Source organism: Notolepis coatsorum, assembly GCF_963971535.1.
Source record: "Notolepis coatsorum genome assembly, chromosome: 17".
Lineage (NCBI taxonomy): Eukaryota > Metazoa > Chordata > Actinopteri > Aulopiformes > Paralepididae > Notolepis > Notolepis coatsorum.
In genome coordinates, this window is record NC_140181.1 from 72015161 (window position 1) to 72030493 (window position 15333).

The following is a 15333-nucleotide window of genomic DNA, read 5'->3' on the forward strand; positions in this document are numbered from 1 at the left end:
TAAACGGTACCCTATCCCCCCCCCTCACAGTAAGCTGTGGTGTTCCACAAGGAAGCATACTAGGTTCGCTACTGTTCCTAATTTATGCAAATTACATGTCGTCAGCTTGTGACTGCAACTTGTTCCTGTTTGCGGACGACTCAGCCCTGCTGGTCTCTGACAAGAACAAGTTACAGGTTGAAAAAACCCTCAGCTCAGAACTAGGCAAAATCTGCATATGGCTCGCTGATAACAAACTATCATTACACATGGGCAAAACAGAGTCCATTCTCTTCGGTTCAAATAACAAACTCAGCAAGACCGACGGCTTCTCAGTTACAGTGGGTGACAATATTGTCACAAGGAAAGAAGATATTACCTACCTGGGTTCCATCCTAGAGGCAAATCTTTCCTGTGACAAAATGGCATCCAATGTAATAAAAAAAGTCAACCAACAAACTCGATTCTTGTACCGGATCTCCTCACTGGTAAACAAGAATACCCTGAAGACTCTGGCAGGAGCACTCATTCAAGGGTACTACGACTATGCTTGCACCTCATGGTACCAAAGCACCTCAAAGGCGCTAAAAACAAAATTACAAACATCTCAAAACAAACTGGTCAGACTACTGCTTGACCTTACTCCTAGAACCCACCTCACCCCTGCCCACTTTGACAACCTAGGATGGCTTAGAGTAGATGACAGAGTACAGCAACTTGCAATGGGCCTGGTCTACAAGATACACTACACGACCAAGGTACCCATGTACATGTCAAAATACTTCCCAAAGGTCAGTGAATACCACGATCACAACACCAGAGGGAGCTCCACAAATCATGTTAAACCCAGATTCGGCTCAAACAAGGGACTAAACACGTTTCGCAATTATGCCACATCAATGTGGAACGCCCTACCCAAAGCTGTAAAGGAATGTGAATCACTACCCACTTTCAAAAAACACCTACGGGAGACTGCAATTCGAAACTGGCCCCTGTAAATGTCCTAACACAACCCCCTCCAATGTACAGTAAATGACCAAGTATGGTCTTGTCAATATTCCAATGTACAGTTTTGCTTGTACAGTTGTACAGTGTCCCCCACCCACCCCTCCTACCCAACCTCCCCCCCCCCAACCACCTCCAATGTACAGTCCCCCCCCCCCCCCCCCCCCCCCCCCCACCTACCCAACCTCCTCCAATGTACAGTTTCTACGTCAAATGTATATACTCTTTTTTCTGGACTCTTTTCGTATCACAAACGGTACTGTATTTGCAAATCTGGTATGTCATAAATGTATAGATGTAGCAGTACTGTCTATCTGTATGTCATGCAGTGTTGGGACTAACGCGTTACAAAGTTACTTTTTGCCGCAACTAGTACTCTAACGCATTACTTTTGAAATTCAGTAACGCTACTTACGTTACTGAATGGTTTGTTAGTTCGTTACTGCGTTCTTTTTATGTAGATTCATAGCGAGCGTCCTTATTTCGCCTGCGTTTGTTTTGTTTACTGTAGACTGAAAGGCGCTATATAAAACGAAGTATTATTATTATTATTATTTCTTTCCGTAGCCTCATTCTGGTTTCGCACTTCTGATTGGCCACTGACGTTCTGAAAGAAATAGGCGCTCTCTACAGTAAACAACAAGAGGACGCTCGCTATGAATCTACATAATAAGAACGCAGTAATAATAACGAACTAACAAACCATTTAGCAACTACTTGGAGAGATAATTAATATACAACATGGAAACGAGATAAAGAACATGTTTGAAGGGCTGCTGGAGTCAACTGGACTAACGTTACATCTCGACCACCGCAGACTGGTGACGGTGAGTGCAATGTGTTCACTGAAACTCAAGATCAACGGATTTTGACTGTACGAAATCTGCCAGGGAATCTCATAATACTAATCAAACAATATAAATATAGTCCTTTCATGCACAATTGATATCCTAACTATTCTAACGTTGCAATGCTTTGATAACAACGCTGCAAGATGGTTATGAATGAATTAATGAATGGATGAATGAATGAATGAATGAAAACTTTATTTAACAGATTGCAGAATGGGTACAATACAGTACGGCTCAATACATACAATTGTTAAGGGGTTGCAGACCTGAGAAAGACGTTTGTCTTGTTTCCATCAGGGTCCCCCATTTTCAATTCATATAGACATTTATGACATACACAACATACATGACATTTATGGCATAGGGACATATAGGTATTTAGTACTGATACATTTGTGACATAAGCGGTATTCAAATATACAGTACTGTTACCCCTAGATCCTGACAGAGTATATACATATGATGGGGAGGGGACTGTACATTAGGAGGGGGTGGGTGGGTGGGAGAGAAATATACATACAGCGGGGAGGGAATATATAATGAAACGCTCTAGACCACATTGCTTAGCAGAGTTCGGTGATGTGAATGGAAACTGTCAAGTTGATCAACCGATTTTGAGTATATGGGGCATGGGACTTGAGCAATTTTTTTTTAATTTTTTTTTTTTAAATAACTAAATAGTTACTTTTCACAGTAACTCATTACTTTTGGGTGTAAGTAACTAGTACAGTAACGAAGTTACTTTGAAATGAAGTAACTAGTAAAGTAACTGAGTTACTATTTTTCAGTAACTAGCACAACACTGATGTCATGTATGTCATATATGTTACGATGAATTGAAAATGGGGGACCCTGATGTAAACAAGACGAAAGTCTTTCTCTGGTCTGCATCCCCTTAACAATTGTATGTATTGAGCTGTACTGTACTGTTCCCATTCTGCAATCTGTTAATAAAGTTTTCAATCAATCAATCAATCAACCCTCCTCGACAAACCCCCTCCCCCTCACGTGGAGCTTGTGGGGGGGAGGGGGGAGGGAGCGCGGGGGGGATAAAATGAATGAATGTTGATTAGAGCCTTGACGTAAGTGGTTGTAGCTACGGCTGTGGGGTTGCTGGAGACATGATCTTTTTATACGCCAGAGTCTCCTGAACACAGAGAGATCAACCCCAAGTTGATCTGCACTTTCTCGGCCGAGTTATAGTCACTTTTCCACACCTACTCCCCAACCAGCACCCCCAAAGCCATAGGTACAACCACTTACGTCAAGGCTCTAATCAACATTCATTCATTTTATCCAAGTTTAATCAGAGACATCATGGGTAAGTTTAATCACCTGTACATTGTATATTGCTGTTGCACTTTTACTGCCACATTTGCACTCTGGTTTCTGGTCTGGAAACCTCTTTTCGTTGTACTGTACTTGTGCTGTATAATGACAATGAATTTGAATCTAATCTAATCTAATGCCTTGTTTTCCTTTGTCGTGTGCAGCTGCAGCTGGATCTGGACCAGGTCGACCTCAAGAGTGGCGTCACACAATGGTATGCTCTTTCACCACTTCTGACAGTGATGATATTAACTCCAAGAGCTGTAGCTAGGGCCGTCCTTGACTAAAGGAAAATCTCGAGTATTCCACATGTAGTTAAATGTTCCATGTTCCATTTGTAATACCCGGGATAAGATCATATTCTTACTGAGAATATCCCAAGGGGATCATGGGGGGGGGGGGTTACAAGGTCAACAGTAGATGCCACATAAGTGTTATACAACATCTGAAAGCTGGAAGACTCATTTCAGATGCAGCTTAGCAGAGTGTGTACATAAATATGTAATAAACACTGTTTTATTTGCACATATTCAGGTTTTTCAAAGGTTTAGAGTGTACAGTATAAGGGATTAGGACATTATTATGGAAACATATATGATGGTCATTTATATATATATATATATTGATACCATTAGTTACACAGATTTGGTGTATTACCAAGCCATTTTTTACAAATTGGTCAAAATCCCTCCAAAGGACCACCTCAAGACTTTGAATAACACTTGAATGTGTGTGTTGGTATTAATAACTATTGACATCTGGAGGTTTCTGCAATAATGATTTTTTTTCTGCAATTGGGTGAACACTTTATTTTATGAAAATGGTTCAGAAAAAAACCCATATTGACAATTAATCTATACACACCATACTCTCTTTGCCCCAAAATAGTGTCACTCATTGAAAGAGCTACTGTAATTACTCACATGAATGAGAATGAGACAGGGAAAAAAAGGTCTGTAGGGATGTAATTCTATTGTGCATCCAGAAGTCAGTTGTAATGCTGTGCCATCACAGGAGTAATCTGTCCCTGCATATTTCATGCTTCATTGTTTTTATTGTACTTTACAATTGAATACTTCATGATTAAACGATGTGGTTGAATTGGCAAGCTTTTGCAAGCCAACAGCAGAAATCATATTCACATTCTACAATTGAGTCACATAGAAATGACCAATTGAAAGAAGCGAACAGAGTTGAACAGACGCAACTTCTCTCTAGGGGCACGAATGGGATTTGATCACTCGAGTTGAAAATATTTCTTCCCTCTTCCTCTCCAACTCAATCACTTCCACTCTCTTTTAGCATTTTACAAAATAGCTATGGTTAATCCAAAACCAAATGCCCACAAACAAATACAGCATAGCCTCAATTTCCTTCATTGTATTGTGTTGTTGTGTCTCTCATGAACTGTGAAATGTACGCCAGCAAGCAGAGTAACTCCTCCCAAAGAGGGCTCCTCTATTGTCTCAGCTCCTCCTCCCAACATGGGTGTGTTGTGTACTTACAATACAGGCAACACAGCAAGGTACAGGATGGCTACCTGTCCTTTAATGTGCCTACTGGTCATTGGAAAGATGCCTACCCATCCTGTAACGTGCCTACTGGTCAGTGGAATGGTGCCTACCCGTCTTGTAACGTGCCTACTGGTCAGTGGAAAGGTGCCTACCCGTCCTGTAACGTGCCTACTGGTCAGTGGAAAGGTGCCTACCCGTCTTGTAACGTGCCTACTGGTCAGTGGAAAGGTGCCTACCCGTCCTGTAACGTGCCTACTGGTCAGTGGAAAGGTGCCTACCCGTCCTGTAACGTGCCTACTGGTCAGTGGAAAGGTGCCTACCCGTCCTGTAACGTGCCTACTGGTCAGTGGAAAGATGCCTACCCATCCTGTAATGTGTCTATGGTCAGTGGAAAGGTGCCTACCCGTCCTGTAATGTGCCTACCGGTCAGTGGAAAGTGGCATCCTGTAATGTGCCTACTGGTCAGTGGAAAGTGGCATCCTGTAATGTGCCTACTGGTCAGTGGAAAGTGGCATCCTGTAATGTGCCTACTGGTCAGTGGAAAGTGGCGTCCTGTAATGTGTACTGGTCAGTGGAAAGTGGCGTCCTGTAATGTGCCTACTGGTCAGTGGAAAGTGGCGTCCTGTAATGTGTACTGGTCAGTGGAAAGTGGCGTCCTGTATGTGCCTACTGGTCGGTGGAAAGTGGCGTCCTGTAATGTGCCTACTGGTGAGTGGAAAGGTGCCTACCCGTCCTGTAACGTGCCTACCGGTCAGTGGAGAGTTTATTTTTAGAATCACGTCTCTTTATTTGCTTTCAGAATGACGGTAATGGTGCACGTCTCTTTGTTTACTTTCAGTAATAGTTGTTGATGCTAGCAACAGGCCAGGCTTTTTAACAGAAGGTATGTTGACATGAAATTACCCAAAATGTTAGAATCCATTCAGCCAGATGAATTAGTCCAGCCGACTACAGCCGTACGTGCCACGCAGTGTCGTGAATTCTCTGGCTTTGGGCCTATAATATCTGGCCACTGACCGTGTCAAGCCGTAATTCAACTCATTTTGTCGTCAATATAAGGCTCCCGACTTTTTACTCAACGATTACTCGACTAATCGATTCAAAGGGGCAGCCCCAGTTGTAACAACTCTTATATGGGTAATTGCAGAATAAACTAACAAAATATTTTATGAATATCTCTCTTGTGTTTTTCTCTCAGGTACGATTTGGTGATGGACACCAACTAGCAAGGATCGTCCTTGAGCTTCTGTACAAAGCTACCTTGATAGCTGCTTTTGTGTAGTCTTGTGTGTATTTGTGCGTTTGTTTATTCAGCTTATGTGCAATGGGACCATCACTGAAGAAAAACATTGTGACATCTCATCCCAATTACAGTCCATCAGTATTAAGACAAAACCAAGTCATGTAGCTTATTATTCATAAAGTGTTAGCAATACATAATTCCAATTATGCAGTTTAGGACCAATTCATCAGTAGAACCTTTTTGGCTGAATAGACATTTGATAATAATGCGACTATGTTGCAAGAGTTAGTAAGGTAATATTTATTGATGACCACTTTAAAGTCCTCTTCACATTTCTGTGACGAAAGGGCTTACGCTGTGACCACATTGTGATTTCCTGAATATCTTTGACAATATCTTATTTCAGACGTAAACCTTCCACCTCGACAGAGTTTGAATTGTTTCCTATTTCCTTTGAATTTTATTTTCTATACACTTGAAACGATTCCCTATGTTCCGTTTATATGTTTGTATCCTCGCCTTATGTATTAGAAAACTGTGCACAATTTTTTAGAATGTTTATGCATTATGTTCCAAATGAAGAAGTTTTTATATGTTTTAACTCAGATGTAACTGAATTGTTGCTTTTATAATTCCAGAAAAGTATTACGGTCCTAGACCCTAACCTTTACCACTGAAAAAGAGATGTAAGATACTATAAGTGAAGTCTAAATCACTGTGCTTTTATCCAATGAAGAGAGAACATATCAATAGTATTATAATTCCAAGGCAGCATTGTGTTTGTATGTGTTTGTAGTGCCAAATACAACTGGGGTGATTTGCCAGTTGGCCGTGTGTTCATGGTTTGTTTTCAATCAAAACCGTGTATATTGCCATGATCCTAAAATAAGCTAGTATAACGGCAAGAGAACCTCCCTGTCCCTCCACTGTCATGACACCTCACTGCTAAGGCTTGAAATCTATTTTGTGGACAATTATATACGTATTAGTAGAGAAACAGAGAAACGTGAGACATTTAACTGCTGTGCTTTGACATAAACGTGTACACTTGACTTCATCATGTGCCTGCCGCTGTTAGTTGTTGATTAAAGGTCTGCACTTCTCAAAATCACCTCTTGGTTTCCGTGGATGTTTTGGGTCCGTGTACGTTTTGATAGTTCGTTTTTCGTTTCAAACGGAAATACGAAAGAAAAAACGGAAAAACTAGGTGTTTTCCTATTTCCGTTTGAAACCAAAATCGAAAAAACTGGGAAAAACAGAAATACGGAGCTGTTTTTCGTATTTTGGTGTCAGAATAATTTTTTTTATAAAAAGGAGTAAATAATGGGCCGATTTTGGTTTTTGCCAATTCCTTATTTCGTTATTCCTTTTTGATGTGAAGAATGGAGAACGGAACCATGTGACAAGTACATTTTTCAATGTAAAAGCCATGCACGATCTAACGTTAACGAATATGTATAACGTTATGAATAAATACATGCATACAGATCTATACCAGGGTAACGTTATGATACATACATTTTTTGTTTTGTGCATTTCATTTAGACATGATGTGAAGTAATAGCCTAATTGTTAAAGTTAGAGGTTATATAAGATTGCAAGTAACTGAGTAACTGTCTAACTATGTATAACTGTTTCCACTGGAGGGCGCTATAGGCGGAGCCGTTAATGCTGCCGCCAGGTAGAGGGTATATAAGGAGGTGCCGACTCCCCCTCTGTCTCTTCCACCTTCACTCTCATAAGAGAAGGATGTACTGCTGTGGACTAATGTGAAATAAACCATGCCGTTTAATGGCTAAAGATAGAAACCATGCCTCATGAACATATTATTGTCGCCCCATAACAGGTTATGGGCCCAGATCACGCAGGGGCGAAATAATAAAGGGTAGCAAGTTTAGCTAAAGTATAGGCTAGGTTAGCACTGGGAGCACCGCGTGGCTAGACGCTAGGCCAACAAGAGCTAAAGCTACGCCTACCATCAACAAGAGGATGGCAACAAAAGGAAAGAGCAAATGTCCCTCGTTCAACGGAAGAGCAGAGGACTATGAGCTCTGGGAAGAGCGCATGTTATGCTGCATGCACGGTGTGGGACTGAAGACGATGATCTTGACGGCCCCCACGGGACCACTAACGGCGGAAGCGCAAGCCCTGGACGACAAGCATAATGCAGATGCATACTGTGAGTTAGCACCACTGCTCGACGACACAAGCTTGGGGCTGATATTCCGCGACACTAAGGACAAAGGCCGAGAAAGCCTGGAAGTGTTGAGAGAACATTATATCGGACAAGGAAGACCCAGAGTCGTGTCCCTCTACATAACACTAATAGCACTGAAGAAGGGGCAGACCGAGACTGTGACCGAATACGTCATCAGAGCTGAGCAGATCATTACGGCGCTGAAGAGTGCAGGAGAAGCACCAAGCGATGGACTAATGATGGCGATGGTGATGAGAGGACTACCGGAGCTGTACAAACCGTTCACACTCCTGGTAACACACGGTTCAGCGGACATGACGCTGGGAAAGTTCAAGGCCAAGTTGCGAAATTTCGAGGCCTCAGAAGATATCCACCCAGCCGCCGCGGAGGCGGGAGAGAGGGTGCTGCAGGCCAGAGCGACGTCGAGGGAGAAGACCAGGCCCACGACGGAGCTGGCGTGTTGGCGATGCGGAGAAAAAGGCCATCGGAAAGGTAACTGCACAAAGACTGTTTGGTGTAGCTTCTGCAAATCCACGGGGCACACAGAGTGTGCATGAAGAAACGCGACCAGAGCGTGCGGTATGCGCATGGACAAGATGGCGGCAGTGGACAAGATGGCGGCGACGGTGGACGTGAGACGAATCGAGACGACGCCCGGAGAGTAGCGGGGCAAGAAGACTTCATCTTCGGGGCGCAGACAGCGTACGTCACCCGGCCAACGCAGCTGCAGCAGGCCCAAAGGAAGGGACTGATCGTGAACACAGGTGCGTCGTCCCACGTCATCAATGACAGGAGTCGGTTCAAGAACTTTGACAACACTTTTGACCCGGAGAGACACAGCATGGAGCTGGCAGACGGGAAGCGCACCTACGGGTTGGCGCAAGAGAGAGGAGACGCACAGGTATGCCTCATAGACAGTGAGGGGCGACGGTGTACAGTGACGTTAAAGAACGCTCTCTACGTACCCTCGTTCCCACAAGAACTATTCTCTGTAATAGCTGCTACTGCGAACGGTGCCAAAGTGTTCTTCAATGAAGGTAAACATTTTCTTGTAGAGCCTGACGGTACACGATTTAACATAAAGGTGTACAAGAGAATGTATTATCTACAGAGTGTAATGACAACGACAAGTGTAATAATAATGATATGTGTAATGTGACTGTCAGTCACGATATTCAGACATGGCATAAGATTATGGGTCATTGTAATTACGAGGATTTACTGAAACGGCAAGCAGTGACAGAATGCATGCACATTGAAGGTGAAAAGCGTAGACCTGACAGAGAATGTGTAGTGTGCATAAAGGGGAAGTTCACTCAATCGAGAAACAGAAATCCCACAGAAAAAGTAAAGGTACCACTTGCGCTAGTTAACACAGATCTAGCCGGTCCAGTAAGCAACGAGTCCATAGGAGGCTTCAGATATGTACAGTCTTTTACAGATGTGTGTACAGGGGCAGTGTTTGTTTACTTTCTCAAAGCAAAGAGTGACACACTCCAGGCCACGGAGAAATTCCTGGCAGACGTAGCCCCTTATGGTAACATAAGATGCTTGAGGTCCGACAACGGAACTGAGTTCACAAATAGAGAGTTCCAATCACTGTTGAGAAGGAACAAGATAAGACACAAGACGTCATGTCCATACTCCCCACACCAGAACGGAGTGGCAGAGAGGAAATGGCGCACTCTTTTCAAAATGGCTAGGTGTAAGCTAGTAGATAGTAACTTACCTAAGAGTCTATGACATTATGCGGTGCAAGAAGCCGCTTACACCAGAAACAGGTGCTTTAATAAGCACACGGGCACCACCCCGTATACAGCACTGACAGGAAAGAAGTGTAATCTAGCTAGAATGCACCAATTTTGATCAGTGTGTTATGCTTACCAGCAGGACAGAGGAAAGCTCGAGTCCAGATGTGAAAAAGGACTATTTGAAGGGCACGACAAAGGAAGCCCTGCTTTCCTAGTTTATTATCCCGGTAAAGGGAGAGTGCAGAAACACAGGCTAGTCAAATTTGTCACAAAGACAACATGTGAGAACGAGACACAGACAGAGGAGCCAGAGCTGGACTCCAGAGTAAGGTGTGAAGAAAACAGAGACACCTCAGCCTAGTGTACTTAGCACGGTCGTGCAGACAGACAGTCAGCAACCCCCAGAGGACGATGACGAGGAGCACCCGAGGGTGACGTCACGTGTCCCAAGCAGTGGGAGGTATCCCTCAAGGGAACACAAACCCCCAAAGTATCTGACAGACTATGCCCGGAGAGAAAGTGACGAGGATGACAGTACACTTAACAGTAGGGATGTCCGATATTATCAGCCTACCGATATTATCGGCCGATATCGGCATTAAAATGTGATATCGGAAAATATCGGTATCGGTTTTCAAAAATTTCTATAGAAATTATGTCCGATATTATCTGCCTACCGATATTATCGGCCGATATCGGCATTAAAATGTGATATCGGTTGATATCGGTATCGGAAATTAAGAGTTGGACAATATCGGTATATCGGTATCGGTAAAAAAGCCATTATCGAGCATCCCTACTTACCAGCATTGATTACTGCTACAGAGTAGTCAGTAGAGTACCTCAGACCTTTAAAGAGGCCATAGTGTCCCCTGAATCAAGTAAATGGGAGAGAGCAATGGATGAGGAGATGAGGTCCCTAGAGGACAACCACACCTTTACTCTAACCAAGTTACCAGAGGGCAGACAGACAGTGGGAGGGAAATGGGTGTACTCAATCAAGGAGGGTATTTAAGGCCACGACAAGTACAAAGCCAGGTTTGTAGCTAAATGTTTAAATACGGAAGGAGGGTGGCTACATGCTTAAATGCAGAAGGAGGATACTCCATGTTTAAATACAGAAGGAGTAGATTCCAGGTTTAAATGCCGGAGTGGATTCCATGTTTAAATACAGAAGTGGATTCTATGTTTAAATACAGAAGTGGATGATTTACCAGATTCAAAATGCTTTAATTAAAACATTTTCTAGGCATGGACTTTGAACAGTCTGCCAATTGTGTAAAAATATCCCAGAAGAGATATGTGGAAAAGATCCTGAAACGTTTTGACATGCAAGAATGTAGAACAAGGGAAACACCATGTGATCAAAAACTAGACTACCAAGAGGATGCTCAGAGATTGACAGATGTAAAAATGTACAGAGAAGCTGTACGTAGCCTCATTTATTTGACAACATGTACTCGCCCTGACCTATGTTTTGTAGTGAGTAAATTGTCACAGCATTTTGCTGACCCCACAGAGGAGCACTGGATTACAGCAAAACATGTTTTTCGTTATCTCAAAGGTACAGCAGATACGCAGCTTTGTTTCAGAAAGAGCAGCGAGGGCTTAGGGCTTAAAGCCTACAGTGATGCAGACTGGGCAGCAGACACCACAGACAGAAGAAGTACCACAGGGTATTGTGTGTTTGAACACAAACAGCTCACTGGTTTCGTGGAAAACAAACAGCCCACAGTGGCACTATCAACTTGTGAAACCGAATATATGGCTCTAGCTATGACAATACAGGAATGTATTTATCTAGAACAACTGCTCGAAGGGATGGATACCTATGTATATAAGAAGACTGTTGTTTATGAGGACAACCAGGGAACCATTGCGATTGCTAGAAACCCTGTGTGCCGACAGAGATGTAAACATGTGGATATAAAATATCATTTCATCAGATCTGTCGTCACAGAAGAAAGAATGACACTGATTTATTGTCCAACAGACGACATGGTAGCAGACGCTATGACGAAACCTGCTTCCAAACTGAAATTGAGAAGATTTGCAGAGGTCATGTTTGGTGTGTAAATATTGACTGTTATGTAGTATTGACTGCCATATTCTTTTTGATGCTCTGACCTGTATTATTTTCTTTGTAAAAATTGTTTTTGAAGAAGTTGTACAGTGTACTAGACAACCATAAGTGGGAGCAGGGGAGGAAACTAACTTTTTGGCTTACCAGCCAACTGGCGAGTATCTGATTTTTTTTACCAGCCAAACAGATTTTTTACCAGACAAAAAAAATCGCTAATTGTGATAATTACTTCTTTGTATGTCAAGCCGCGTCAATGTTGTGTATGCATCTGGGTAGGCACACTGTGCCTTTAAGACAGCACGGTGGTCTTACGACAGTGCTGTGAAGTACCGTCAAGTGTTGTGGTAACGTCAGTTGGGTTGGTGTGCTGTTGTGCACAGTGCACTGGTTGAGCTAGCCCCTTTTGTGACTGCGATGTGCAAGCCAGGGGCTTTTGAGCATGAAATAAAATGTCTAACCTTACGTCGTAGTCCGGTGCTTTTTTGGAAACATTATAGTCATAACAGATACACCTAGCTGGCTGCTTTGAGCACACGGGGCTAACGTTAGCTAGCAAGCAGCTATAGCTAAAACGCTAACTAGAAGCTAACCACTGTATACAGTTCCAGTAGACTAACATTACACCTCTGTGATTTAAATGTGTCCTTAGTAACTTATACTCGAGGGTTGTACTAGGGTTGGATGCAGTTCCCCGTTGGTCAGTCTGTCTGTTTTCCATCTTCTGCTGTGTTTAACGTTATCTGTTTGCGAGTGCTCCTGATGGCTAGCCTAGTACCGCAGGACTTTTATTATTATATGTCCGCGGGTTGGCCAGTACTGCGCAAACGTTTATTAAACATTATATGTCCGCGGGTGGTCTTGTGCAGTGCTCTCGTGGCACTGTCAACTAAAGCGAACACTCAGAAGACGCGCACCGTTTGCCAGTGCAGTGATTGCAGAATGTTTTATTTTTTTGTATACTCGCCAGCAGGGGAGGAAACTAACTTTTTGGCTTACCAGCCAACTGGCGGGTATCTGATTTTTTTTACCAGCCAAACGTAAAAAATACTAGCATTTGGCCAGTAAAGTGGCCTAATTTCCTCCCCTGAGTGGGAGTGTTAAAGTTAGAGGTTATATATGATTGCAAGTAACTGAGTAACTGTCTAACTATGTATAACTGTTTCCACTGGAGGGCGCTATAGGCAGAGCCATTAATGCTGCCGCCAGGTAGAGGGTATATAAGGAGGTGCCGACTGCCCCTCTGTCTCTTCCACCTTCGCTCTCATAAGGATGTCTCATGTACTGCTGTGGACCAATGTGAAATAAACCACGCTGTTTAATGGCTAAAGATAGAAACCATGCCTCATGAACATATTATTGTCGCCCCATAGCAGACTCTGTCAACACTAATAATATGGAAATAGCCTGTGTGGTCTGGGGGGGACCTTGATGTAAACAAGACGAAAGTCTTTCTCTGGTCTGCATCCCCTTAACACATTCCCTGCCACGGTTATATCCATCAATGTAGCCTCACTGCCACCACTCTAAGCCTATGGAGATGTTCACCTTCTTTGCAGGGCTATAACTTTTTAAATTGTATTGCTAAATTGACATTACTATGGCCCATTCAACATCGATTATCTATCGTTCAGGATGTAGGAACGTTATACTTTTTCATTCATAGATTCATACAAAAATACCTTCTAGAATTTAAGTATGTTTTTATCGTTTTCTGCAGTAATTCATAGAATGTGAGTTATAGGCATAAACGCATAGATTATCAATTGCCGTTTATTCCCGATACACACTATATTAGAAAATTCAACTGTATATGATCCTATACGTTATGCGTCATCATGCGCGGATGAAAGGGGGGGGGGGGGGTCGTTTATAATTCCGTGATCGTCAGTAAATGCTTTATGTAGTATGGGTGATATATTGATCAGATCGATTTGCAGTGAAATGAATGAACAATTGGGCTGAAAATACGTCAGCGTCCTCTTACCGTGCGTCAATGAGACTGGCGGTGAAAGATCCCAGGTATAGGACGTCGATCGCCTAGGTCCATTTCCGGTTTGTATGCCGCAATAAACGCCGAAATCATATCGATTATTAAGTTTATAAAGCGATCGATATGTACATAGTGTCTGTCGGGAGCCTTGCGACAATATCTGACAGCCGGATGAATTTAATCGACGCACACCTCCCACTTCCTGTTGTTCAAGTGTAACTCGCCCGACCATCCACCAGGCGGCGGTATTGAGCCGTCGTTGTATTGCGCCGTAGGGTCAAGCTTCAGCGCCGGAGGTGTATATATGAATTATGAATGCCATGGCGAAAAAATTAAATATTGATCTCAATATCGCTGTACAGCGTGGTCTGGCGGTCAAAGCATGGCGGGCAATAACGTTTTAAAGCATTTCCGGCGATGGATGAGTTAACAATTGTGTGTATTGAGCTGTACTGTATTGTACCCATTCTGCAATCTGTTAATAATGTTTTCAATCAATCAATCAATCAATTCAATCAATCAATCAATCAAGTCTGTCCCAAATAGTGTTGTCTAAACACACGTTACCCAACAGATATCCTAGTTCAGGCGGCCCGCAGGGCGAAATAGGTCCACCAGCAATAATATCTGCCCTTCAGATTATTTTGAGAATATGATTTGTGATGAAGATTCGCTTTATTGTATCGGAATCGGGAGACTTAGGTAAAGTTAGAAAGATATTCACAGATTCGAATTTCCGCAGTCAATAATTCTTAAGCGAAATGTTTTTAAAACACAAAGGACACCACTTTCCTATCGTAGTAAGGTAGACAATGAGCTACAACCTTATTTTCACCTAAACGAGGCCTCGGAGCTGTACATTTAATAATATTGATCTCTATGTGCAGTTGGCCTTGAGGCAAGTGCGCAGCCAGGGACCTTCTAAAAAGTGCAACACCGAAAAGAGATGTGAGGGCCGACGATCCACTCCACTGGTCAAATTACTGTACGTTGATAAAGAAAAGCAATGTCCACAACCGCTCCAGTGCAGAGTAAAGATATCCAACTGGTTTATTTGCAAAGGGGTTCTTTACAGAAGTGGTCCTAAATCTACTTTCCTAAATGTTCCTGACTGTCACTACTACAAATATTACTACAGGTGGCTCCTGCTAGCTACCAGTACTAATACCCGCTACAAGTACTACTTCAAGGTAAGAAAACTGTATTCTCCCAGTCTCCAAATTCACCGCCGACTCGACACATGAAAATTCCTTCGTTGCCTTCTGACTTCAGTCCCTGGTTGAGTCCATCCATTCGGTCCCATTCAGTCTGGTCGAAGATGCAAAAGACCCATTCTTCTTCTTCTTATTTGAATTTCCGGCAGAGTAGACGCATCGTGGCGTATTACTGCC

General features: G+C 43.0%; 1 protein-coding gene across 1 annotated transcript in view; it reads left to right on the forward strand.

Moving 5' to 3' along the window:
• The window catches only part of esyt1a (extended synaptotagmin-like protein 1a), a 50633-nt gene extending 43013 nt beyond the window's left edge, over positions 1-7620 (forward strand). Inside the window, exons 30-31 of the mRNA XM_084332843.1 lie at positions 3329-3378; positions 5877-7620. Of these exons, the coding sequence (XP_084188969.1) occupies positions 3329-3378; positions 5877-5904 (78 nt within the window). The 3' untranslated portion in view covers positions 5905-7620. The remainder of the gene's footprint in view (positions 1-3328; positions 3379-5876) is intronic.
• The last annotated feature ends 7713 nt before the right edge of the window (positions 7621-15333 follow it).